Here is a 25,370-nt window from a genome sequence, read left to right on the forward strand (position 1 = left end):
ACTGTCAGAAAAACAATTCTGACCTCCTTTTCAAAGTATGTTTCTGATCTGCAGCTAGAGAATAAAACATGCAATTGTTCTGAACAGCACATAAATTTCAGTACTGCAAGTTCAGGTTGACTGTTGCTGCAAGGAAGAGAGCTCACTTGAATGATTGTTTTTAATGTACACAAAAATATACTTTCCGGCAAACATTCAATCAGATGTCAGAAATTGAGGCTCAGGGGTTTCTGTGGAATCTTGGTAGTGACACAGTAGCAAAAATGCTTTATTGGTGAGGCTGCAGTTGGCTAAAGCGCTTCAATATTGCAATTCTGGAGTTATTTCACTGTAGTCAATAGGACGATTTCAAAGTGATTTGAAGAGTGCAAACTCAGCTTATATGCTGCTGATTCTAATTATGCAATCCATACAAAAATTGTTCCGCAGATAATTTGAGTGTAATTTCATCTTGTTAAAAGATGAAGAATAGAAGATCTTTGATAAAGGGATGAAGGCTCAAAGGTTCATGCATTGCCTTTCCTTTGCTCAGTGGTGTTCTTTTCTTTTTCTTCTTAAAAAAAAAAGTAACTGAAGGTTGTAATTTCTGGTTACTAATCATGGTGATCTGCAGATAGAGTACTGTGCTTGTATAGACAATAGTTCAGTTTAGCTAAGGCATTATGACTTGAGTGCCATAAATCACAATGATGTAGCCTACATAAGTTAACCGAATGGTAGTGGGGTGGTAAGGGGCTACATAGGGTCCTGAAACCCTGTTGCTTGATGACTGTATGTTCTTGGTATACTTACAGCCATTGCTGCTGCTTTGCAAGACATTGGTCATACATTTTCGTTCCAGGCCATAGGTGTTGGACAGTCATCTGCAGCTGATCTGCAGTTTAAGTCCCAGGTCATGACATTACCCATTCAGCTCAGTTCTTCTCTGTGGAGTGGATAGGACTCTGAGGTGGGAGGATTGAGGTGAATGGCTACAAGCATACAGTCTCCCAACAGTGGAGGTAGAACATGGCAATTCACCTTACTCCTCCCATCTCAAAGTTCTGTCCACTCCATAGAGAAGAATACCTATGGCCTGGAATGAAAAGGTATGGCCCCACTACCATTTGAGCCTTCAACCCTTTACCAGAGATCTTCTATTCTTTGTCTTTTAACAAGATGAAATTACACTCTGTCAAATTATATGCAAAACAGTTTTTGTATGGATCACATACACTGCTGGAGACCGTATGCCTCTGAATGTCAGTCACTGAGAATCACAAGTGGGGAGAGTGCTGTGGCACTCAAGTCCTGTTTGTGGACTTCACATGGGCTTGTTATGAAATTCTGGACTAGATCTAGCAGGCCTCTTCTTATACTCATATGGTGTATGATGCAGCTGAAGCTATGCAGGGATGGTTCTGAATACAATGCCTCTTCCACCTGTGGATGTAAGAGGTCTCTAAATGGGATGTACAAACAGTAAGTCCCTAGGTTTGGCAATGGAAGTCAGGAGGGAGATGACAAACTCGATGCAAAACACAACCCACGTGGTGCCCTTTGTACATTCACAGTGAAATACCTTTTATAGTAAGAACAACTGTCCTCGGATCCATCACAGAGGAACGGTAGTAAATAAGTAGTAGATAGGTAGCCGTGTTGGTCTGCCATAGTCAAAATAAAAAAAATTCCTTCCAGTAGCACCTTAAAGACCAACTAAGTTAGTTCTTGGTATGAGCTTTCGTGTGCATGCACACTTCTTCAGATCAGGTAGTAAATAAATACAAGAGTAAATGAATGTCACGTCCATCCTACTTGGTGTGCTGTGCCTAATACAGATACTTGATCTTTTATAGGTTGCAAACTTGCAATATTATAAAAAGAAAAAAAACTGATATGCTCTGGGTGCCATTTAGTACCAAATTTCCACTTGCACGGCACTATGAAGTACACATGACCCTGTTTCAATGAGTAGCCTCATTGAAAGTACTTGCGTCTCATTTAAATAACTAATCAATATGTATTTTAAAACATGGAAGAGTTGGGCAGCTTGGAAATAAAGATAGAAAATTAATCTCAAAACTATTCAGAACCTATCAATGATTTCAAAGTGCGGTCTTCTCACACATACACCTCCCTCTGAAAAAACCCTGTTTGTTCAAAAATGTACATTCTCTGGCCTGTAATAATGTGTAAGTGATTATATTATAAATAAGTTGAGCAGTTTAACTGAGGAAAGGATAAAGTATCTAGGATAATGTGATATACAGGTGTGTATTTTTATACTCACGGAACGTTGCTCTTGGTTGGAAGTAACAGCCTAGCATTTTTGTAGATAATACTTCTAGACAAACTTGCACAAGTTACAGTAAGACAAGATAACCTTGGGAAATGGATAAATCAATTGAGAAAGTGCTTGCAGCTGATATTTCGAGACAAATGGAAGAGTTCAGTTTTTTTTGGGGGGGGGGGAATGTCAACCTGCAAATCGGTCTTTTAAAAGCATGTAGCATAATCCACAAGGCTGTCTCTCCAGGCCGTTAACAAAATTGCTGTGATTTGCAACGAATAGTAAATTTCTCATTGGCTTCGGTGAGAACAGGATGACACAGTGAAGAATTTCCTATAGTAGTGACAGGCAATGTCCCATTTACACATGGTATTTTCATCTCTACTTGCAGCCACAGAAGGAATTGGCTTGGCAGATACTGCTGTTTGTAGTAATGTCTGTTGTGATGCATCTTTGGGCATGATGTGCAGGAAATAATATGGCATCTTGTTATATTAAATAAGTGGAGATTGCATGGGAAATTGAGTGAACTGTCAAGTTTTTAAAATCCTTCCCTAGACTCAGCAGAAATTTGGAATTGAGTCCAACAAAGATAGTTAGTTGCCCCTCCCTTAGGTCTGCTTTAAGCCCATATGTTTAAAATGATAATCAACAAAAGTGATTAACTAGTGTTGACTGCAATGATTTAAATATTGGTCCATTGCTCTGCAGAAATGACTCTGGACTTCAAACACAAATGTGGTTACAAAAGTTTACTAATTAGTGTTAGTTCCTGTTACATCAGTTTTATGGGGGTATGTTTACATTAACAGTATTGCTATTTAAAAGGTTTCTGTAACTTTTATTAATTGTAAGTGCCCTCTTATAGCAGGGGTTCAAATGCAGTGTGCCTAGAGAGGTAGTTCGTGCTGCCCACAGGATACCCTGCCTACCTCTTGCTGAAATTACATTGATGCTTGAAAGATGCATCAAATTGTAACCAGTAAAATAGGTTGCAGGGAATTGTGGTGGTGGTGGTGCTCACTGCATTTTCTGCAGTTTGTAGATGACCCCATGGGCCCAGTAAATTTGGCAGTCACTGCATTACAGTTTAGTCCTGGGCATTTTAAAATCAATCTTCTAGTTCATAGTCAGTTCATTCCTGTTTCTTTCTGAAGCATCGATGTTTAGGGTGCCATTTCTTCTAGAAAGGAAGGCTGGGTGCAGATTTGTTGCATTTAAAGGTTTTCGGGATATAGCTGTGACCCTGTGATAAGAAAGCTCATGAAAACAAGGAACTGTTCGAGTGTACTCTATTGTTCTAGACAAGGAGCATCCACTCTGTGTAATGTATTTGTAATGTGTTAATCTTCAGAGCATATACAGATTGTTTTCCTAAAAGTTGGCTATTCAGCAAGAAATTTTAAATATCCATAATCTTCATATAATATACCATATAGGTGCTATCATTTTGAGAGTAAAGCATGAAATGATAGATGCATTTCCCTGGAGTCTTACTCTTTTTCTTACAGTCTTCTTTCAAGTGAAGAATGTGTCTTTTGCTCTCTTTGTTGTTTGCATTTGTTTCCATTGAGAAGGATATTGATTTAAGTAAAGACAAAGAAAGAGTTTCTTGTGTTTATAGTTTTCTCAAAGGAATAACTAATGTGACCATGTTATTTCTATCTGTTCTGTATTATCAGTGGCATAGTCGTTAACTGCATATTAAATATTATAGTGAGTTAAGGGCCAAATGAATGAAGGTCTTAATGCTAATCACCAAATAGTTGTCTTAATAAGTGATTCCTCTATCATTTTGCCTAAACCTAATTTTCTTAGTTATGCTAATTTCCTACAGCATTGATAAAAAATCCCTGAAGACATAATAAAATGAAAGTGGTATCTGAAAGACAGAATGGGAAAATGTAGTCTAATCACCACAAAGCATATATTTTAATTTCAGTATGCCAGTCTACATTGTAGAGAATTGAGTTGTATTTTGTGTGGGTTTGTGAACATTTGGTTTTCAAGGCTTTAACAATTTTTTGCTTGAAGATCAAAATGGTTGGAGATGTTTGCTATTTGTACATGCAGTCACTGAAAAGTCATAGGAAACCTTATAGTAGGTTTGCCTATTAAGAAGATAAGAGCCGTTTAAGATCAGACCAAGGGTCTATTTAGTTTAGTATTTCTAGGTGACCATGGGAAGTGCATTGATGGGCTTCAAGTTGCCCATGATGGGGATCAGCTCATCTAGCCCAGTAGTGTCTGTTAGATCTCCAGTGTCTCCACCAGAGGCGCTTCCCATTACTTTCTTGTATCTAGTACAGTAGTGCCCCGCAAGATGAAAAACCCGCTAGACGAAAGGGTTTTCCGTTTTTCGATGCGCTTCGCAAGATGAAGTTCTCTATGGGCTTGCTTCGCAAGACAAAAACGTCTTGCAAGTCTTGCGATTTTTTTCGCTCCCCCCCCTTTTTCTAAGCCGCTAAGCCTTTAATAGCCGCTAAACCGCTAATAGCCCTAATCCGCTAAGCCGCTAATAGGGTTGCTTCGCAAGACGAAAAAACCGCTAGACGAAGAGACTCGCGGAACGGATTAATTTCGTCTTGCGAGGCACCACTGTAATTGGAGAGCTGGGGAGTAAACATGTAAAGCTCACACTCTACCAATGAGCTATGGTCCATTCTCATAATGGATATACCATGAGCCACTGAAAATCCACCCAGTGATAAGTAAGCACCCATCATTCTTTGGTTTTTGACCATTCACTGTATGTAGTGAATGACCCCATACTAGAGGGCTTAAAAAGCATATGGTAGCTAAGATTCCCAGAATGCTAAACTCTGCATATTGAATTACTCATAATACAGAGCAATTTCCACACACTCCCAACTATTACAGGGTATATCACTCTATTTGGTTTAGGTTATCTTAACCGCCACTAAGCAAAACAAGGTCCAAATTCTTCCTACCAGAACCAGTGCCTAAGACCAGTGTTATTTGATAGGAAACTGCCTGTCTGAACCCTGCCAGACTCTGTTGTATAATTCAGTCTGCAACTCACTCTCGGCAAAAACTTCAGATGCAATCAAATATGATTCAGTCAGCACCAGATGATAAATTAAACATGCAAATAGGGTCTTATGCATTTTTAATCATGTAATGCTATTGTGTATGGAGTCAAATATTGAATATTCCCCACAAGCTTGGTTTGCAGTTTTAGGCTCACATACTGGAGCCCCTTTTCCATGGCTATTTCTGGCATGTTGAACATGTCTGTCAGCATAAGTAGTCCTTCATATGCTGTTTTTGCAAATATAGTAATTCAGATATGAAAGATGATAAGTATTTAAATTCCTGTTTTCCCTTCTCATATCTCTTCCCCCTGTACTCATATGCACATGTATTGATACTTACTCTTTTGGGAACGGTTGGCCTCCCTCGAAACCACTAGTGAGCAACATTCTCTGTCTCTCTAAGGAGGGGGATTAAGATAATCAAGGAAAAGGAGTATTTTTAAATCAACAGTTTGAATAAAACTTCCTACTTTGTTCCTTGACAAGCAAGGGTATTTGTGGTTACAGTAGTCAAAACATTCTGGTTTGTAACTACAGTTGTACCTTGGGTGCTGAACATCTTAAAACTCATACATTTCGGCTCCTGGACGATCAAAAACTGGAAGTGAGTGTTCTAGTTTTTGAACGATTTTCAGAAGCTGAATGTCTGGCACGGCTTCCAATTTGCTGCAAGATGCTCCTGCAGCCAATCTGAAGCCACACCTTGGTTTTCGAAAGGTTCTGGTAGTCAACGGACTCCCGGAACGCATTCTATTTGAGAACCAAGGTACAACTGTACCTTTGGGAACCAAACGTACCTTGGTTTTCGAACAGCTTGGTTCTCAAACATTTTGGCTCCCAAACACCACAAACCCGGAAGTGAGTGTTCCGGTTTATGAACTATTTTGGGAAGCCAAACATCCGACAGGGCTTCCATGGCTTCCAATCAGAAGCCGTGCTTTGGTTTTCGAAGTCAGAATGGACTTCTGGAACGGATTCCGTTCGACTTCCAAGGTACAACTGTAAATCGTTTCTACTAAATTCTGGAGGAATGGCCATGTTAGGCTGTTGCATCAAAAACAGCATTGTCATACCGTACCTTAAATACTAAATAGATGTATTCAGACATAAATTTTTGTGAATGTATTATAATGCACTGGAATGCCAGAGTACATTTTCTTTTATCACAAGACTTTTTGTTCCTTAACACTACCTAGGAACTCAATCAAAAAACAAAACCTACATGGCTTTTGCGCTAATGCTTTATACCTGGAGATGAACAGGGCAGCTGAAATTAATGGATTTCTGTTTTGGTTCTCTGTACACTTGCCAAATACATTAATCTGGATCAGTTCAGTACAGACAAGGGCCACATTTCAGTTCAGAGTTGGTTTGTTGAAATTTCCAGAAGCAACAAGTGGTAATGATCAATGTTTCTCCATGAGATAGAAAGCAAACTCCACACTCTTTGGATTGATGGTAATAAATATGCATCATTTGTCACAATAATAAATACAACATATGATTTTCTTCAGATTGACTTAAAACTAAGAATTCTTCTAACAGCGCATAACTGGAATATGTTATGCATTTGGAATACCAATTTGGATAACCAAAGAGGTGCTTTTCTCTAATTTCCAGGCTACTGTGTATTCCTACACTGAATTCTTTTAACTATAAAAGCTTATGGGTGTGATTCATATTTGAGCATTTATTTAGAGGGCTAAACTTGTATTTTCTTTTGTCTAGAAATTCTAATGTGTTTTTTTGCATTCCAAACTTGTAGAGGTCAAATATTTGCCCCTCTCCTAAATTTAATGGTTCTTCTGAATGTGTGCAGCCAGTCATAGCGCATTCACAAGTACAGTGTGAGGTACCATGAAACTGAGGTATATGTTATCCCCCCAACCCCCCAAATTATAAATGCCTTGCTCGTACTTTGGCCAAAATAGCAAAAGATTTGGAGTACAGTCGCTACTGCCAGGTCATTCAGTTTTACCTTTCCTTAAGCTCTGGTTGGTCCTTCACCTTCTCCACACCTTTCTTCAGTTTCAAGTGCAGATAAGAAACTTGCTGGTCCCAGCAAGAAGCACTCACTCGTTTTTGCTAACATGCTTTCGATGCTTTGCCCACTCTTTCCAGCAGCAATATTGGTTCATTTACACAGGCCATTGTAAACAGTCTGATGGTTCAAATAGCTTCATTTATTTAAAACAGTGTTTCTCAAACTTGGGTCCCCAACTGTTGTTGGACTACATCATCTTTGGCCACTGGTCCTGCTAGCTATGGATGATAAGAGTTGTAGTCCAACAACAGCTGGGGATCCAAGTTTGAGAAACACTGCTTCAAAGTTTTCCCTGGATGAAATTAATAAAAAGTTGAAATCAATAGAAAGCAAACAGTGCCTTCCCTCAGAGTTAAATCTGAAAGAGATGTCACCAAATGAAAAAGGGGAGAGAGGAGGAAACAAAATACAAACACAGATACCAAGTTACAACATCTCCCCTTCCTAATGGTAATATTTTGATAGATCCAGAATTGGCCTCCACAGTCTTACGGACTCATTGTTAAAACTGTGTTTATGGAAGACAATCTTACTCGGCTACGGATCGCCAAAGAAGAAGATTTTGATAGACTTGCTATGTGGATTCAGTTAACATTTTGGTGATGTCTTACTGGATTTGATGGGGTGTTAGTATGCTGTACTCAAAGCAATTTACCCTGATGATTTCCTTGATGAAAGCACTGAAAATTAAGTTGTGCCCCTCCTCTTAAAAGGGCAAATAAGTGTTTGTTAGTTCCTTTTGTCTCTAATCATTCACAGCCCAGAGTTGCATTCGAGTGCCAATAACTCATTGCTGGTGTATGTTGTTGCCTGTAAAAGGTTTCTTGTCCAGTGTTCACCTTTTTCTTACTATTAGAAGTATGGCACACTTTAGCCCAAAGGGGGATTTTTTCTCTCTCTCTTTGAAAATTATTTTGCTTCTGAGACTTAATTTTTATCAGAACTCAGCAGATGTAGGTTTGTCAACATGGCACAGCATGAGATTGCCTTCTACTGTTAACTCTGTGGAGCTTAGCTTGACACCATGCTGTATTTTGGGAACAAAGCCTTTGTATACATACTAGTGAATTGTTTTGCTTAGAGCACCTAATTAAATGGGTGTGTTCTTATCTCTTGTGCGTGTGCACACAGCCATCTTCATCAGGAACATTATAACATTCATGGTGAATTGTACAAAAGGCATGTGTTTTCAACAGAGAGGCCATAATTCAGTGGTAAATCACCTGCTTTCCATGCAGAAGGTACTAGTTTAAGTCTCAGGCACCTCCAGTAGAAGGATCAGGCTGCAAACTATGGGAATGATCCTTCCTCCGCCTCAGACTTGGAAGTGTTGCTGGTGGTCAGTGTAGACAACCCTGGACTAGAATGACTAATAGTCTGACCTAGTACAAGGGATCTTCCAGTAATCAGTCTGTTCAAGCTGCATTTTTTAAAATAACAAAACAAAAAGTATTTAAAAAGTGACTTAAGAGAATATTGCTCAATGGCAAATAGGAAACTGAAATGAATCTTAAATTGTAACACTTCAATCTCTTTCACGTGGCACCTTCTCAGTCTTAAAATTCTTCAGAAAAGAGGGTGGGAATAGAGAGTGTGCCGCAGTAAAGGAATCCTGCTTGAAATCTGGGTTTAAACTACAGGTTTTGTTTTAAGGAGCAATTAACACATGCTTTGGTGTAAAAAAAAATTGTAACTAGGCCACATCATATATGCATATTTAATAAAAGAAGACTTAGCAAGCCATAAAACTTTCAATCATACAAAAAGTTTAAACTATAACACAGTTTACACTGTCAAGGATTCTGAAGGTGATCAAGGTTGTACTCCCAATTTGTGTTGGATGACAGCCAGGCAAGTTGGGCTCTACTGGTGTACTCTCTAGAAAATGTCCAGTATTTCCCTAGAACTAAGCACTATAGGAAAAAAGTATTAAGGGCCACAGGTTTTCATTGCTGTTCTTTCATCAAGCAATCTGGCTCTAGGAGTTTACCCAGAATTCCTAGAAATTTGAAACTATACACCTCCAAAACAAAATGCATAGCTAACGCACTCCTGGTGAGTTAAATGCAGCTGCATCTCAGGACTCCACAAGATGGAAGGCAAACAGGATGGGAAAGTACAAATGAGCCCAGTGTCAAAGCTTGACATGACTAAAATGTCCATGTTTGCAAACATTTTGTTATTTTATCATCACTGCTACCTGTTACAGGAACGCCAACATACAATAGCCCAGCTGTTTATGGAATAATCTCCCTGCTGTCATGTGTAGCAAAAGGTCTGCATAATTCAGGCATTTTACAGGCACAAAAGAAATGAAGGTTTGTACCCTCCTGAGACAAAGAAAGGACCTTTAAGTTCATAGCTGTTAACGTGCTATTCAATTAAATATGCATGTAGGAATTCCTCATTTGTGAACTAGTATGTCACTGGAATCAGTTGTTGCTCGTGGAAATTGATTCCTTTGAACTGTAGCTTCTCAAACTGGGCAACAGGGAGACACCCCATCCCCCTAGAAATTATGCTCCTTAGTTAACAAATACAACCATTGGAAAAACACAACCAACAACTGAGTACAGGTAATTTCCATTTTATGTGAGCATTTGCTTTTGGGAAGCCACGCATATTCGCAAAATTGCCTAAAGACAGAAACCTGCAGAACCACCCTGCCTACCCCCAGCAAGGAGGGCTGCTTAGCTGGCTTCGGGAAGGCACATGCTCAGCTTGGGAGAGAATTCGTAAAGGCTCTGGCAGCGTCCTGGAGTCCTCCCACCTTTCCAAAGTCTTTTAAGCACTTGCCCAGCTTTGGGAAGGAGGCACAAGGGCTGTGGCACCCTGCCAGAGCCCTTACACTGACTTCCCTAAGCTGGGTAAGCCTACGATCGCAGCTTTGTAGGGGCACGTGGAAACAAGTAAATGGAGAATGGGTTTCTTCCACCCTCCATTCATTTAATTATTTTCCGCCCATCCATGTAAGCTGTCATCATGCAAGTTAAATAAGCGTAAGATGTGAGATACCTGTACAACTGAGCACACAGCAGTATAAGTGTTGCAAGAATAGAGACAATGAATCTCTAACAAAATATTGTTCTTGCTTGCTGGAAAAGTAGAATTTTGTATGGTGAGTCGGCTACTTTGGCATCTATAGTGCAAACACAGTCTTTTCCAACTCTATGATACTATAATCTCCTCTCAGACTCTTCTTTACTAGACTAAGCATGCCCAGGTTCCCTCAACCTCATGATGCTTGGTTTCTGGACGCTTTTTCATCTTGGGTCACCCTCTCTTTGTTCATGTTCCAGCTTGTCAATATCCTTCTCAAATTGTGGTGCCCAGAATTCATCATGGGTTGCTGTCTCTCTGATTTTGTATTATGCCATGCTCCCCATCACAGCCATTTTGTGACTGTTGCCCCCAGCACTTCTCCACATATTGGTCATTTAAAAAACCCAAACATCTCTTTTTCTACCAAATGATAATTTTTGCGGCAGCTGTTCTTTTTTTTTGGGGGGGGGAGGTGGGTTTTAGGAGTATATCCTTTACCCAAATATAACTCAAGTTACTGAAAAAAGATCCTGCAGGAAACCCAAAACTTCTGTGTGCACTCTGACATTATCTATCTTTCATATATCGAGTAGGATGAGTTTCCCACTCAAAATTGTCTTATCTGAACAGCCCAATTGCTGCTTAAGGATTTCCCTGCTCAAAGATAATCACATCTCTACCACATTCCTTTAAAGTAAGCAATGTGGAGTCACAAGAGACTGATCCATGCCCAGCATCTTAAAATGAATTGAATTTACCAGTACCAAGTCATCTAGAAACTTCATTTTAAGAGATGAGAAAAAGGTCAGCCTTCAGCTGTTATGCTCACAAGCTTGTCAAGGAAAGATGCAGACAAAAACAATTTGCCCCAAAATGTAATAATGCTACAACTTCTGCCTGGAAAGGATGAGGCTTCATGCTTTAACTACTGGATTCCAGGGGAACCAGTTTTCCTTGAAGTAAAGCTAGCAGCCATAGCACAGAAAGGCTATATATGCCAACAACAAACCTGACACACTTACCTATTTTTATTTAAAGTATTTCTATATGCCCTTCATCAAATTTCTCCCATGGCAGCTTATGACATATCTTATTGCTTGTTAAGCAAGCTTTCTCCAATCTGTGAGGTCTCCATGAGAATTTTAAGCAAACAAAGGGTACCTGGAAGCCTTAAAAATAAAATACATGTTTCAGAACCATCCAGAGCTGATGCATCAAAATTGCAAGGCTTTTAGGGAGAAATCAAACATTTTCCCACTCTGACTTCTAAGCAATCTAGCTTAAGCTAAGTTGAATAACACATTTTCAAACCAACTTGACAGGTAACTTTCTGTCTTACTGACAAAATCACAATCAGCTGCCCTGTGGGAAAAGAGGGAAACAACAACTAACACCAGTATCAGCTGCTTTTGCAAGTTGAGGATACAAGCCAACATGGGATGAAAATTAAGTTTCTAGTGAGAAGTACTATACCTTACATGATTCCTGGTGATTCAAATCATAGGGCTTCAGCCACCTAGCTTTTATCAAACCAATATTAATGTCAGAAGAAACAGCTGTACAGTAGGCATGCCTGGTACCGAAGTCAAACAACAAAAAGTCAGCCTGTTTAATGTATGATTCTAATGCATTTTACCCACCTACATAGTCATTACTTAGGTTAGGTTACTTACCTTGGAGCAGTTGCTATTTTGCATATGTTAGTCTGGTTTTGCTAGAGATGAGAAGGGGGGCAGGAAGCAGGGCAGGGCACCAGGGCTCCACCCACAAAACAAGAATGGTTAATCAGCCATCCCTCTGGCTTTGGAGAGTTTGGAAAGCACATCCCATGGATCTTAATCTTTATTTACAGTGGTGCCCCGCAAGACGAATGCCTCACAAGACGAAAAACCCGCTAGACGAAAGGGTTTAGTATTCTCTTCCCACATCAGCCTTCTAGGTTATCTAGGTTATCTTATCTAGCCCAGTAGTGTCTGTTAGATCTCCAGTGTCTCCACCAGAGGCGCTTCCCATTACTTTCTTGTATCTAGTACAGTGGTGCCCCGCAAGACGAAAAACCCGCTAGACGAAAGGGTTTTCCGTTTTTCAATGCGCTTCGCAAGACGAATTTCCCTATGGGCTTGCTTCGCAAGACAAAAACGTCTTGCGAGTCTTGCGATTTTTTTTGCTTCCCCCCCCCCCTTTTTCTAAGCCGCTAAGCCGCTAATAGCCTTTTAGCCGCTAATCCGCTAAGCCTTTAATAGCCGCTAAAAGGGTTGCTTCGCAAGACGAAAAAACCGCTAGACGAAGAGAATCGCGGAACGGATTATTTTCGTCTTGCGAGGCACCACTGTATTTTATTTTTGGGCAACCACAAGGGCTGGAAAGCTAAGGGAAGTCTGAGATTTTTAGAACAATGAATCCTGCACTTTTTATGTGTCTGCATGGAATCAGAGTATGCATACAAGTCTGGACATGATAGACAAGCAAGGGAGGATTATTTGGAAATTCTTGCTGGTTCCAAAGTGACTGAATAATAATTTTATAATTTCATTCTTGACATTTTAGCAAAATTGACTTTGACATCCATGAAAAGGGTTCCCAAAATTTGTTTTGCATTAAGGTGGCCAACTCATGTCAAAACCAGTTTGCAGTGCCAATGTTAAAGCTACTATAGTAGTGGGTTTCAAATCCCTGCACTGTCACCTTTTTTGTTTCTTAACCTACTCCTTATTCTGCCCAATCTGATTACTTCTCTAGGTCCTCTCATAATCATCCTAAATGCTCACCTAAAAAACATTCATGTCTAAACAGAAAGGGCTGGCTGTTAACACTTGTTTCCTAGTAACTTATTCTCCTGTTGGCTGGGAGTAGCTACCCAAAATCTTTTTGTTCTTTTTCCTTTCCTTTTCCTTTTTTTCAGATGGGGGCTGGGATCATAACCGTCCCGTGGGTAATCACTAGGTTTGACAAGAGTAGCTACTACCTTTCTGTATTGTTGATTAATTGAAAGTAGTAATAAAAACTGTGTAGTAATTTTGGATTCCTTTATATGTATTAGCGGCATTGTACCTAACATGGTTCAGGAATTCTAAGAACCTCACCCCAGATCAGTGTGGTCCTGCTTTTTTATCTTAGGAAGCAACCTGCAAAATTTTGTTTTGAACCTTTAAGAGGTATCCAAATGCATAGCAAATATACAGGAGATAAGCATATACAAAGCAAGTTTTGAGCACTGTGCAGGCATGCTTGAAAGGCCTTCTGAAATTAATGCTGGGGAGAGTTCTAGTGGTTGAATACAGGGCTCCAGAATAGACACATACTGGATTATATGCAAAATTGTTCACATTGGGCAATGTATGCAAATTGTACCTTTACTTGGTGCAGAATTTTAATGATGCTGAAAAGTCCAAATCCTAGCTGTATAACTTTATACAGTCAGAAAGAAAGCTACTACATTTTCCTAATTTTAATCAGGCAAGCATGGCTTTAATATACCTAAAAGGGCACACGAAAGTGAATTAAGTTGTGAAGGGGGGAGATGGCAATTTCTTTAGATTCTTTGCACGTCTCTCCACTTCCTCATTCACTACAGTGCTGTTTCCATTTGGCCTTGGATGTGTCTGCCTCATTTCACCCGAATGTGTTGACAAAATGCTATTTCTCATTTTCTGCACAAGAAAAATGGATAACGCATTAGGAAGTTGGAAATTTTAACATAAGCGATGTTCCACTTGTGGTAGCAACAGTGCAGGGGATGGGCTGTGGGACCTTTTTGATTTTTATTTTTTTTTGTTGTTCCCTCTTCAAACTGCCTGAAATATTGATCATAAAGCTTTTTTTTACAGCAACTGTGGCAGCCATGTATTACAGTTACTACATGCTGCCAGATGGATCATATTGCCTCGCCCCTCCACCCCCAGGAATTGACATGGCAACTTATTACAATGCACTGCCAGCAGGGGTGACTGTGTCTAGCACTACAGGAGTAGCCACAATGACAGCACCACCTCCTCCTGGCACTACACCACCACCATCTTCAGAGGCAACTGATGACACCAGTGGTGTAATGCCTGCCACGACTACTTCAACAAGGTATCCTATTTTTTGCCTGTCCCTTTGAGTTTGGCTTTGAGCAAAAGCATTTCCTATGGCTTCTGGTAACCCCAGGTCATGTTCAACAAAGGCCACATTGACACCACACATTTACAGCACTGTGATGCCACTTTACACCATTATGGAATTCCGGGAGCTTTAGCTCATTAAGGGGTAAAGGTAAAGGGACCCCTGACAGTTAAGTCCAGTTGTGATCAACTCTGGGGTTGTGGCGTTCATCTCGCTTTACAGGCCAAAGTAGCAGGTGTTTGTCCACTCCGCAGACAGTTTTTCTGGGTCATGTGGCCAGCATGACTAAGCCGCTTCTGGCGCAACAGAACACTGACATCAGAGCAGTGCACGGAAACACTGTTTACCTTCCTGCCGGAGTGGTACCTATTAATCTACTTGCACTTTTTGGCATGCTTTCAAACTGCTAGGTTTGCAGGAGCTGAGAAAGAGCAATGGGAGCTCACCCCATCTCAGGGATTCGAACCACCAACCTTTTGATTGGCAAGCCCAAAGGCTCAGTGGTTTTGGAGACCGCTATTTACTTCCCAGGGATACAGTTCCCAGAGTTGTTTAACAATCCCTCCTCACAAGGAACCCCAGGAATTATAGCAGTTAATTGATGTGCATTGGAAGTAAGGATGTCTCCCTGCTGCCTTAAGAAGTTTGGGATTTGGTATGTGTCTAAGGAAAAAAGCACCAAATGGTCAGCATACCCTTGCTATCTTGCTTTGGTTCATGCATGGCATACTCAGGGGTTTTTTCTATGTTTACTAGTTCTCAAATTAATCTTTTCAGTACACATAAAATTTTTTTTCCCTTGACCACAGTGGCTTGTAGCTTTGTTTGTTCAGTTCATTGTAGCTGTGGCCCCATTATAAATCCTCAGCTAGTTAATCGTTGTCTGAAATCTGTTCCAAGCACTAATGTTTTCTTGTTTGAAATTGATCTCTGCTTGGTCAATGTGTTAATTTAGCAAAACAATAAGCTGTGTGACATTAAGAGCACATTACGCAAGTAGGAGTGGGCTTTTGTTTAGATTCTCATCAACTTACAATCTACCAGCGGTTATGCCAGTACTTCTGTAAAAGGTGTTCCAACACTTCTGTTGTTATTCCTGTTTATTGTCAAGGTTCTCTGAATGCCTTACCATGTTATAACAGTGGAATATATTAAAAATGATAGTATTGTAAAATGGGATCAGGATTGTATAAATGATGCAAACCAGCTTGCATGAAAATATTTTGGACTGAAGTAAGTTGCTGGCCTTTATGATTGCACAGGAAACTTTCACGTATACAGCTGTTTTCTGATGACAGTTGTGAAATTGGAATGGTTTTAAAGAGGCCTTCAGATTTCTCTCACTCCGTTCTGCCCGGCACTGCAGTTGAAAAACTTTTTAAACCTTGTAAAGCCATAAATCTTGGTGCCCCAAAATGACCTGTTCAAATAAAGTGATGTTAGGCAGATTATAAAAAGTTTTAAATGTTTGCCTGGATTTTTCTAATGCAAAAGAGATAGCTCTGGCTTCTTTAATAAGCTCGTTTTGGGGGATCAAATATTTCATAACTTAAAAATCAGTGGTGATTTTTAAAAAGTAAGTGCCGCCTCTGGCTTAATAGGGCTGCATGTTATGTTCTCTGCCTATGTAAATAATAAAATGCTAATTTTTTCAGCACAATTCCTTCTGTGGTTACCATCATCCCCCCACCCCCAGACATCCAGCCTGTGATTGACAAGCTAGCTGAATATGTTGCTAGGAATGGGATTAAATTTGAGACCAGTGTCCGTGCCAAGAATGATCTAAGGTGAGTGCAAGTGCCTTTTTTCTTAATTACTTCATTTTATGATGTGGTGTAAGTGAGCAGCTTGTCCCTCTCTTATTGACAGTCTGTTTTGCAAAGAAAGCTGTTGAGTGTAATGTGTTGTAATTTGTTTTATTAAAATTCAAGGGACTACTTGAAGTTAATGATAAAGCATTATTGCCTAAGAATCTTGAAGCTTGTGCTTCTGAATGTATACCTTCTGGGCATTTAGGCATAAATTATTCTATTTCAGAATATCAGATAGCTTTTAAGTGCTTGGGGTACAGGAATATTAAATGATGGTTGATGTTTGCTATGTTGTGGTGTGTTTTTCCACAAATTGCATTTTTGTTCCTTAACAGGTTTGAGTTCCTGCAACCTTGGCACCAGTATAATGCCTACTATGAATTTAAGAAACAGTTTTTCCTTCAGAAAGAGGCCAGTGACAGCTCAAAGGTAGGCTTCTAAGAGTAGGAAGCAACAGTGGGACATCTTGCTTTATATGCTACGTACATAGGAACCTGACTAGAGCAGCCAGGAACAGAGAAACCACCTCTAGTAAATTTATTTTTAAAAAATTATATCCCACTTTTCCTTGCCAAACAACTTGCAGGAGCTAGCAACATGCAACTATGAACCCAGTAATAAAGGCTAAGTTGCTTCAATTCATTTTATGCGGGTCTGCCATTAAGAACATAAGAAGAGCCTGCAGGCCCATCTAGTCCAGCAACCAGGTGCCTCTGGGAAGCCCAAAAGGCACACCTGAGTGCAGCAACACACTCTTCATTTGTGATTCCCAGCAACTGGCTTTTAAGATGGGTGCTGCCTCCAACTGTTGAGGCAAAGCTTAGTCATCATGGGTAGCAGCTGTTACTAGCCCTTCCTCCATGAACATGTTTTAAAATTGTTAAAAAACAAAATGCTGTAGATCAAAGCAAATTTTAAGCAGCGTATTACTTTGTTTCTGTGTCATCTTTACTCCATGCTGGATTGTTTGCATGTGTATATAAGATGCTCGTCATTACCTTTTAAACATCCTAAATAGATTTAGGGGTAAAGGTAAAGGGACCCCTGATTTAACAATCAGTTAAATCAATTTAACAATCAGTACAGTTGCGGACAACTTTGGGGTTGTGGCGCTTATCTCGCTTTACTGGCTGAGGGAGCTGGCGTTTTGTCCGCAGACGGCTTCCGGGTCATGTGGCCAGCATGACAAAGCCGCTTCTGGCGAACCAGAGCAGCGCACGGAAACACCATGTACCTTCCCGCCAGAGCGTTACCTATTTATCTACTTGCACTTTGATGTGCTTTCGAACTGCTAGGTTGGCAGGAGCAGGGACCGAACAACTGGAGCTCACCCCGTTGCGGGGATTTGTACCGCCGACCTTCTGAGCGGCAAGCCCTAGACCCTGTGGTTTAGACATTAAATACCATCTCCTGTTGCATGTTCCATCACCAGCTGAACTACAGCTAGTGTGAAGCAAAAGAAAGTGCCTTCCCTGTAACAACACCCAGACTGTGGAACAGTCACCTTTCTTTATAGGAACCATTTGGCTTGCCTCATCTTTAGATGTTTTTTTGCCTTCCAGGTGGGGTGTTCTTGTTCCGCTGTGATTTAGTTTTAATCGTATTTTTGTATTGCTTTTATTGTACAGTAAAGCCACCTTGAGCACTCTGTTGGAGGGGATATAAATTCTGTAAATAAATAGAAGCCAGACACAACAAGAAAATCGTAACTCTGAAACTTTAGTATGTGATTGCATAAATCCAAGCTGGTGATTGTAAATCAGGTGTTGGTCATCTTAAATCAAAGAGAATTAAATATTGCAATGTACTGGTCAAAAATGAAACATGCTGCAATTGAGATATTAAGCCTGTTTAATTCCTTGACATGTTTTTGTTTTTTGTTTCACTTTGTTTATAGCTACTCTTTTCAGCCAAAAATTTCCCCCAAAGTGGCTTATGATAGAAGTCAGATATGTAGATATTGGATATCTCTGTGGCAGGTTTTTCTGGCCTATGGCTGTTGAGAGGTTTGGCGCTAAAAGAGCAGCAACTGGAGTCATGGGTTAGCAGCAGATAAAGATAGAGACCCATACAAATAGATTTGAAAGCTCCACTGGGATTGCACAATACTGCACACAAAGAAACCACAAAGTCAGAAATGTCCCATACTTTGGGCCATAGGGGAAGGTTTGGATGGGTGCCTGTTTATTAGGGACAGATAGCTGGTGCCTTAGAAGCTCAAAGGGTACTGCTGTACTCTAGGATGAATATGAGAATTGTTCCACCTGTTCTGTAGCAGATGTAGGATGGATTCAATTGTCCACTCTGAGTGAAGTGTCCACTTGTAAACTCAAATTGCGGGGCAGCTGGAGCAGAGTTATGCTAGCTTCTCCTGGTGTCTTATGTACTACTGATGATTAACTCTCCATGTTCTCACAGATGCCATGCAAACCACCAGTTGAAATAAACTGCATATGCCCTTCCGGCAATGATGTGATGTTTTAGTCTATAAAATTGTATTCAAGGCTAAAAATTTGCCCAAGTTGTCTCTCTGCCCTCTGAAAAGATACCCAGCATAACCTTTTTCTAGGCAGCATTTTGAAGTGGCATACCGACACAAAGAGTTCCATTAAATGAAACCTGTGCATGAGTTACCTTTGTATTTTCAGTTTATTTGGATTGAATAGTTCATGTTTATAAAGCAGACTAAAGTTGCTAGGAAACCATTTTACACATTTTCCCATAATGTGGATGAGGTTTGTTTTGAAATTAGTAGTGGGTGTCCTAATAAATTAGTAGTGGGTTACACAGTTTCACTACTTACTTAAGTGCTGTGTATAACAACTCTTCATGTTTTCAGATGAAATATAGTTAATATATTTTTCACTTAATCATGTTGATCTTTTTAAAAACCCTTTATTTAGTTTCCACCTGAATTTCATTTTCTGTTGACTAAAGGGTGCTAGTACATGATCAGGAAGGTCTAATGGCCAGGTGCCAGAGGGCTCAGGGGGGATTTAGGCCAGACTTGCAAATAGTTTGTTACCTGTAGCAATTCAACAAATGTCTCTATGCACTAGTCAAAGAGGCTTCCTGATTTAAGAAATTGAGAACCGCTGGTGGATAATACCATCAGGGGACTGATCATCTTCACTTGATTGACCCTCTGCTTGAATATCCTGTTTCATATGGCAGCCAATCAGTCCTTCAAAATGCCACAGGCAGAATGTCAAGACAAAAGCTTTTTTCCTGCTGTAACTTTCCCCAGCAACTAGCACACTCCCTCGAAACATGGAATTTTATTATTATTATTCATTTCATTTCTGTACCACTTTACATTTTTAAGAAAAATATCTCTAAAACAAGAAAATATCCAGAATAAAACATTACTGAAGAAAGTCAAATACAGTGGTACCTTGGGTTACAGACGCTTCAGGTTACAGACTCCGCTAACCCAGAAATAGTACCTCGGGTTAAGAACTTTGCTTCAGGATGAGAACAGAAATAACACGGCGGCGGGAGTCCCCGTTAGCTAAAGTGGTACCTCAGGATAAGAATGGTTTCAGGTTAAGAATGGACCTCCAGAACGAATTAAGTTCTTAACCTGAGGTACCACTGTAGTTGCTCACTGGAAGGACAGATCCTGAAGCTGAGGCTCCAATACTTTGGCCACCTCATGAGAAGACTCTCTGGAAAAGACCCTGATATTGGGAAAGATTGAGGGCACAAGGTGAAGGGGACAGCAGAGGATGAGATGGTTGGACAGTGTTCTCGAAGCTACTAACATGATTTTGACCAAACTGCGGGAGGCAGCGGAAGACAGGAATGCCTGGCGTGCTCTTGTTCATGGGGTCATGAAGAGTTGGACACAACTAAACGTCTAAGCAATAACAACAACACATTCAAAGCAACATACGGTAATTAACAGAAACTGAAATAATATCTTAAAGGTTTCAAAATAAAAGATTACAGAGGAGGTCAACTACAGAATGCACATTTAACACAGCAGAGTTAACAAAAAAATTATCTTAAACATTCCAAAAGAAAATGTTACTAAAGGAAGTCAACTATAAAATGCACATTTAAGACAGCATTATTAACAAGAGCATAAAACATTAGCATAGGCATAGTACATACCTGCTGCTGCTGTTGCCAATCCTGCCAATGGTGGTTCATGGTGGGTGGCAGCTGTGGAAGTTCAGGCTCAATGATCTGCAGCTGCACTAAGAGACAGACAGAATTCCATATAGCTATCAAAATTAATATAGGGCTGTCATACGTCCGGATTTTCCCAGACATTACTGGGATTTCGAAAACCTTTGTTTTTTTTCAAAACAAACAAAGCAAAAAAGCTCAACAATTTGGGGGGTCTTCCGGAGTGTCGTGGTTTTTACTTTTTTAAATATGGCAACTCTAAACTGATAGCCATTAATGAGCCCATTCTCCTTGAAATTGAGTGGAGAATTTGCTGAGGTCCACTATCATTGGTGTGGCTTCAATTTTGGCTTTCCACTCCAAGTTCTCTGAAACACATAGAGGGCTTGTGGAGGAGGCGAAGGTTTCTCTTTTTTGTGCTGGGGTATGGAAAAGATGAGGAGGGGTAGGGAGACTCCTGTGGCTCTTTTATTCTCCATAGCTGAGCACAAGCGAGACCCTCTAGCGTGTGCAGAGAGGTAATGCCTTACTCTCACCTATGCTGAGATTTTGGATGAGAACACTATGAGAGGCTTCTTGTATTTTTTCACCTTCTTTAAGCCGCAGGGTGAGAATGCAAAGCCCTGGCCGTGCCTCTCACCAAATGGTTGAGGAACTGGTGGAGACACACTGGTTGATCCCTAGTGGACACACACAAACAGCTGGCAGGCTTGTTTTTAAGGCAACTTAAACCACAGTGACATATCAAAATACTTCTGAAATTTTATATGCATTTATTTGATTTTCTCTGTCTCTAAGCTATCAGCCTGGGAGCTCAATATAAATCCTAGGAACCACAACTGCCTTCTTCTTGGTTTGTGCATAGCAGCTTTCTGTTGTGCAGCCTATCAGCTAGACAGCTTCTACACAGCTTCCTTCTCCCCTCCTGTAACCATATATATTGGCAGAGCCTCTGCACTCTTGTGCTCCTCAAGTTGCTTGTTCCCATTTGCCCTATTTGGCAGATTCTGAAGAGTAAGCAGGTGAGGTGCATGATTGGGTTAAAGAACCCTTTTGCCAGTGTGTTTCCTTGCTCCCAGTACGTTTCTGAGCACAATTCAAAGTCTTGGTGCTCACCTTTAAAGCCCTAAACTGCTTTGGCCCTGTATACCTGAAGGTGCGTCTCCACCCCCTTCATTCAGCCTGGACACTGAGGTCCAGTGCCAAGGGCCTTCTGGCAGTTCTCTCACTACAAAAAGTAGGGCCTTCTTGGCATTGGCACCCGCCCTGTGGAATGCCCTCCCATCAGATGTCAAGGAGATGAGTAGCACTATAACCTTTAGAAGACCTCTAAAAGCAACCCTGTATAGGGAAGCCTTTTAATGTGTCATGTTTCATTAAGTTTTTATATATGTTGGAAGCAACCCAGAGTGGTTGGGGCAACCGAGTCAGATGGGTGGGGTATACATAATAAAATTATCATCATCATCACCATCATCAATCACAGAAGTGGGTTTTATTGGCAAAGCCAGTGTTTTTTGATACTTCAGTTGTTGCTCCATTCAAAATATTGCTTCTGCTGACTGCCAGGTGCTGGCCAACATGAGCTGCCTTCTTTCTATCATTTAAACACTTTCAGGAGCTTCGAAACTAAGCATTCTGCTTATTCTGTTCTTTAAATTATTATTGTTTAAGTGCCTACAATCTGAAATCCTGTAATATGAGCCCCTCTCCATAATTGAAAATCCTCAAACCTTGTTTGTAGAAGATTTTTTTTTTAATCGCTACTTAGAGGCAGTCAAAGAACCTTTTAAAGAAAGGAACATTACTTTTTCTAAAGTACAGTTTTCAATTCGTACATCAATTCTTGAACTTTTTAGTTTCTGAGAGCCTTTTCTGAGCAGTGCATTGTGGTAATTAAATGGTTCTTAGTCGCTTTATTTCTCCAACAGTCTTGTTGAAGTGACAGTAAAACCACTATTGCCTCTTATAACAGGGCTTTCCATTGAGAACTTTCAAAACATTTTAAGGTTCTAAAATACCATTGATGGCTCATATTCATTGTTCCTAAGAAAGAGGGTTCCAGTTTTGTTAGTAAAGTATGTTGGTAATGATTTCACTTACACCATTGACTTCAGGCATTTCTGAAAGCTCAAACATCTGTGATTTACAAACCTGCAGAGTTCACCTTGCTGTTTTCCATTAGTGAGTTACCTGATTTTTGAGGGGATAAACTCATCCAGCGAATATTAGGTGGGAGTAGCAAATCACAGGGCCAGTCTTGAATCCATCTGCTTCATTCCAGTACTCTCTAGCACAATCAAAGAAAACATTCCAGCCTTCTCAGGTGGCATAAAAGATATGCTTTGGCCCCCAAAGAATATCATTAAAATTGTTGTCACGGATTATCTCAGGGTGGGGTTACAAGTCGAAGGATCTGTGGTTTTGGCTTTTTTAAGTTTTCCCCAATTTCAGTTAATTGGTTTACAGGGGTCTTAGGCTCCAGAAATTGAGCTACTGAGATTTAGCACTTTATTGGTTCTTGCAAGAAAGGAAAAAGTAGAGGTGGCCTTATTCTAGGGGCGGTTAATAGTTTAAGTGTAGATATGCAGGTAACTGAATCCAGTTCATCTTGCTTTATCCACCTGAAAAGACATAGGGAATCTGAATCAATTTGCATAAATATGTATGTCCTGCCTAGAGACTCTATAAAGATCATAATTTCAGTATATAATATGGGGCTCCCTAGAGCAGGGGTAGGCAACCTAAGGCCCGGGGGCCAGATGCGGCCCAATCACCTTCTCAATCTGGCCTCCATCAGCATGTTTTTACATGAGTACAATTTGTCCTTTTATTTAAAATGCATCTCTGGATTATTTGTGGGGCCTGCCTGGTGTTTTTACATGAGTGGTATGTGTGCTTTTATTTAAAAAGCATCTCTGGGTTATTTGTGGGGCATAGAAATTGGTTCATATTTTTTTTCCAAAATATAGTTCAGCCCACCACATGGTCTGAGGGACAGTGGACCGGCCTACAGCTGAAAAAGGTTGCTGACCCCTGCCCTAGAATCTCATTTAAAATTGATTAACCAGTGCTTCCCAACATCTCTTGATGATTGTGCTGGGAGATTTCAGTGCAGGAATGGATGATGAGCATGCAATAGCCAGTGAGAGGCTTGGTCTGAATTTAGAGGATATTAATCTGTAGATGAATAAATTCTGCAGGCATTTATTTAAATTAGTTTATAAACTTGGGCTGTTCCTCTGTAATGGTTCCAGGCAGGATAACCGAGCCAGGAAGTTTACATACAACCCCCTTAAAGGGTGGGAGCACCATAAATTATTTTTTGTGCAATGACTAATGTGCCCGTTATGTAGAGAATTTTGCAGTGTGAGGCCAACCAGCAAGTGATTTACCAGCGTATGACGCTGGCAGGTTTTCAGGGCATTATAAAAGGTCTGGCTTAGAAGCTCTCCTGCATGCAGCAAAGGAAGCACAGTTTGAGGTGGACTCTGAATATTCAGCTAAAATTAGAGGAATCTACTCAGCGAACAGATGAAATAGGCTGCTAGGAGCAGCAGAGACCTACAATGCTGTCCATGGGAATGCTTATAAACAGGAACTGAGCATAACAGCACTTTCCCAGCTTTTGGCCTGAAACCTTTGAGAGCTGCTGTCAGTTAGAGTAAACGATAGGGGTCTGTGCAATATTCACATCCCCCCCCCCACACTCCCTTACAGAATCAGTTTTAAATTGCTTCCATTGCCTGTGTTTCACAAATCATACGTTTGGGAGGTTTTTTTTACACACTAAACAATCTCTGGCATAAGTCTGCTCTGCCATGAATAAATTAGACCAATTAACTCAAGTGCCCCTTTCTCTTCTGAAGATAAATTCTTACTACTGAAGTTTTATTATGTGTTCATCTTTTTTTTTCTAACAGTGGGAGTTGCTAACGCTTAAAACTCCATGCCAAAAATACTCTTAGATTTTATTGGTATCATTAGCTGCAGCCAATAAGTGAAACTAAACTTTAAGATTGTTCCTTAAAGATTTCAGCATTTTTTTAAGAAAAGAAAAACTTTACGCTTAGCCATTTTGTATATTAGACTTTCATTGTACATTCTTATTACAAAGCTGTTAGTACAGTGCTTTTTAATGACTCTCTTGACTACCATAATGGGCATGAAATAGCAATGTCAAATATACTTGAATCATCGCAAGCTTTTTGGTCTGCTGCTATGCTTTCTTAAAAATCTCCAAGCTCATTAATAACTGGTACATAAAATGAAAGTTTCACAGCAAGTAAATGGGCAGGTCAGCTAGTATCAGTTTGGTAATGGGTGTATTACGAAGAACTGAAGCCACTGTGTTGCAGTTGTTAGATCATTTTTGACTGTGATAGGAGAGAATCAAATTCCATGTCTCTGATTTGCACATGTCACGTCATTGTTTGTAGCCAATATAGTATTCTCTTCATTGGGTGTGGGGAAACCTTTGGTCCTCCAGATGTTGCTGAACTACAATTCCTTTAGCCATTGGTCTTGTTTGCTGGAACTAATGGGAGTTGTAGTTCAGCAACATCATACACTCTCATACATTGCATGTTTGGACTCATTTTTCTGGCATAAGAAATTGGGGCTGTAACATGTAAAGCAGTCTCATTGTGATGTACAGAGACAGCTTTGAAATTTATAAGATCAAATATGGAACCTAGTATGCAGTGCAGACTTAGTCTGCACTGCATACTAGGCTTAGTCATGCCACATGACCCAGAAGCTGTACACCGGCTCCCTCGGCCAATAAAGCAAGATGAGCGCCGCAACCCTAGAGTCGGTCATGACTAGACCTAATGGTCAGGGGGTCCTTTATCTGTGAGGTATTTTTGTTGCCTTACCCCACAATAGGAATTCTGTGTGCTGTGCAATCC

At 40.3% G+C, this 25,370-nt stretch overlaps 1 protein-coding gene across 5 annotated transcripts in view; it reads left to right on the plus strand.

Moving 5' to 3' along the window:
• SFSWAP (splicing factor SWAP) overlaps nucleotides 1–25,370 on the plus strand; it is a 98,118-nt gene that overhangs the window by 19,663 nt on the left and 53,085 nt on the right. For all 5 annotated transcript variants that reach the window (XM_081174780.1, XM_081174781.1, XM_081174782.1 and 2 more), the window contains 3 exons: nucleotides 14,239–14,485; nucleotides 16,171–16,302; nucleotides 16,662–16,755. In XM_081174780.1, the coding sequence (XP_081030906.1) occupies nucleotides 14,239–14,485; nucleotides 16,171–16,302; nucleotides 16,662–16,755 (473 nt within the window). The remainder of the gene's footprint in view (nucleotides 1–14,238; nucleotides 14,486–16,170; nucleotides 16,303–16,661; nucleotides 16,756–25,370) is intronic.

Source organism: Podarcis bocagei, assembly GCF_964188305.1.
Source record: "Podarcis bocagei genome assembly, chromosome: 16".
Taxonomy (NCBI): Eukaryota; Metazoa; Chordata; class Lepidosauria; order Squamata; family Lacertidae; genus Podarcis; species Podarcis bocagei.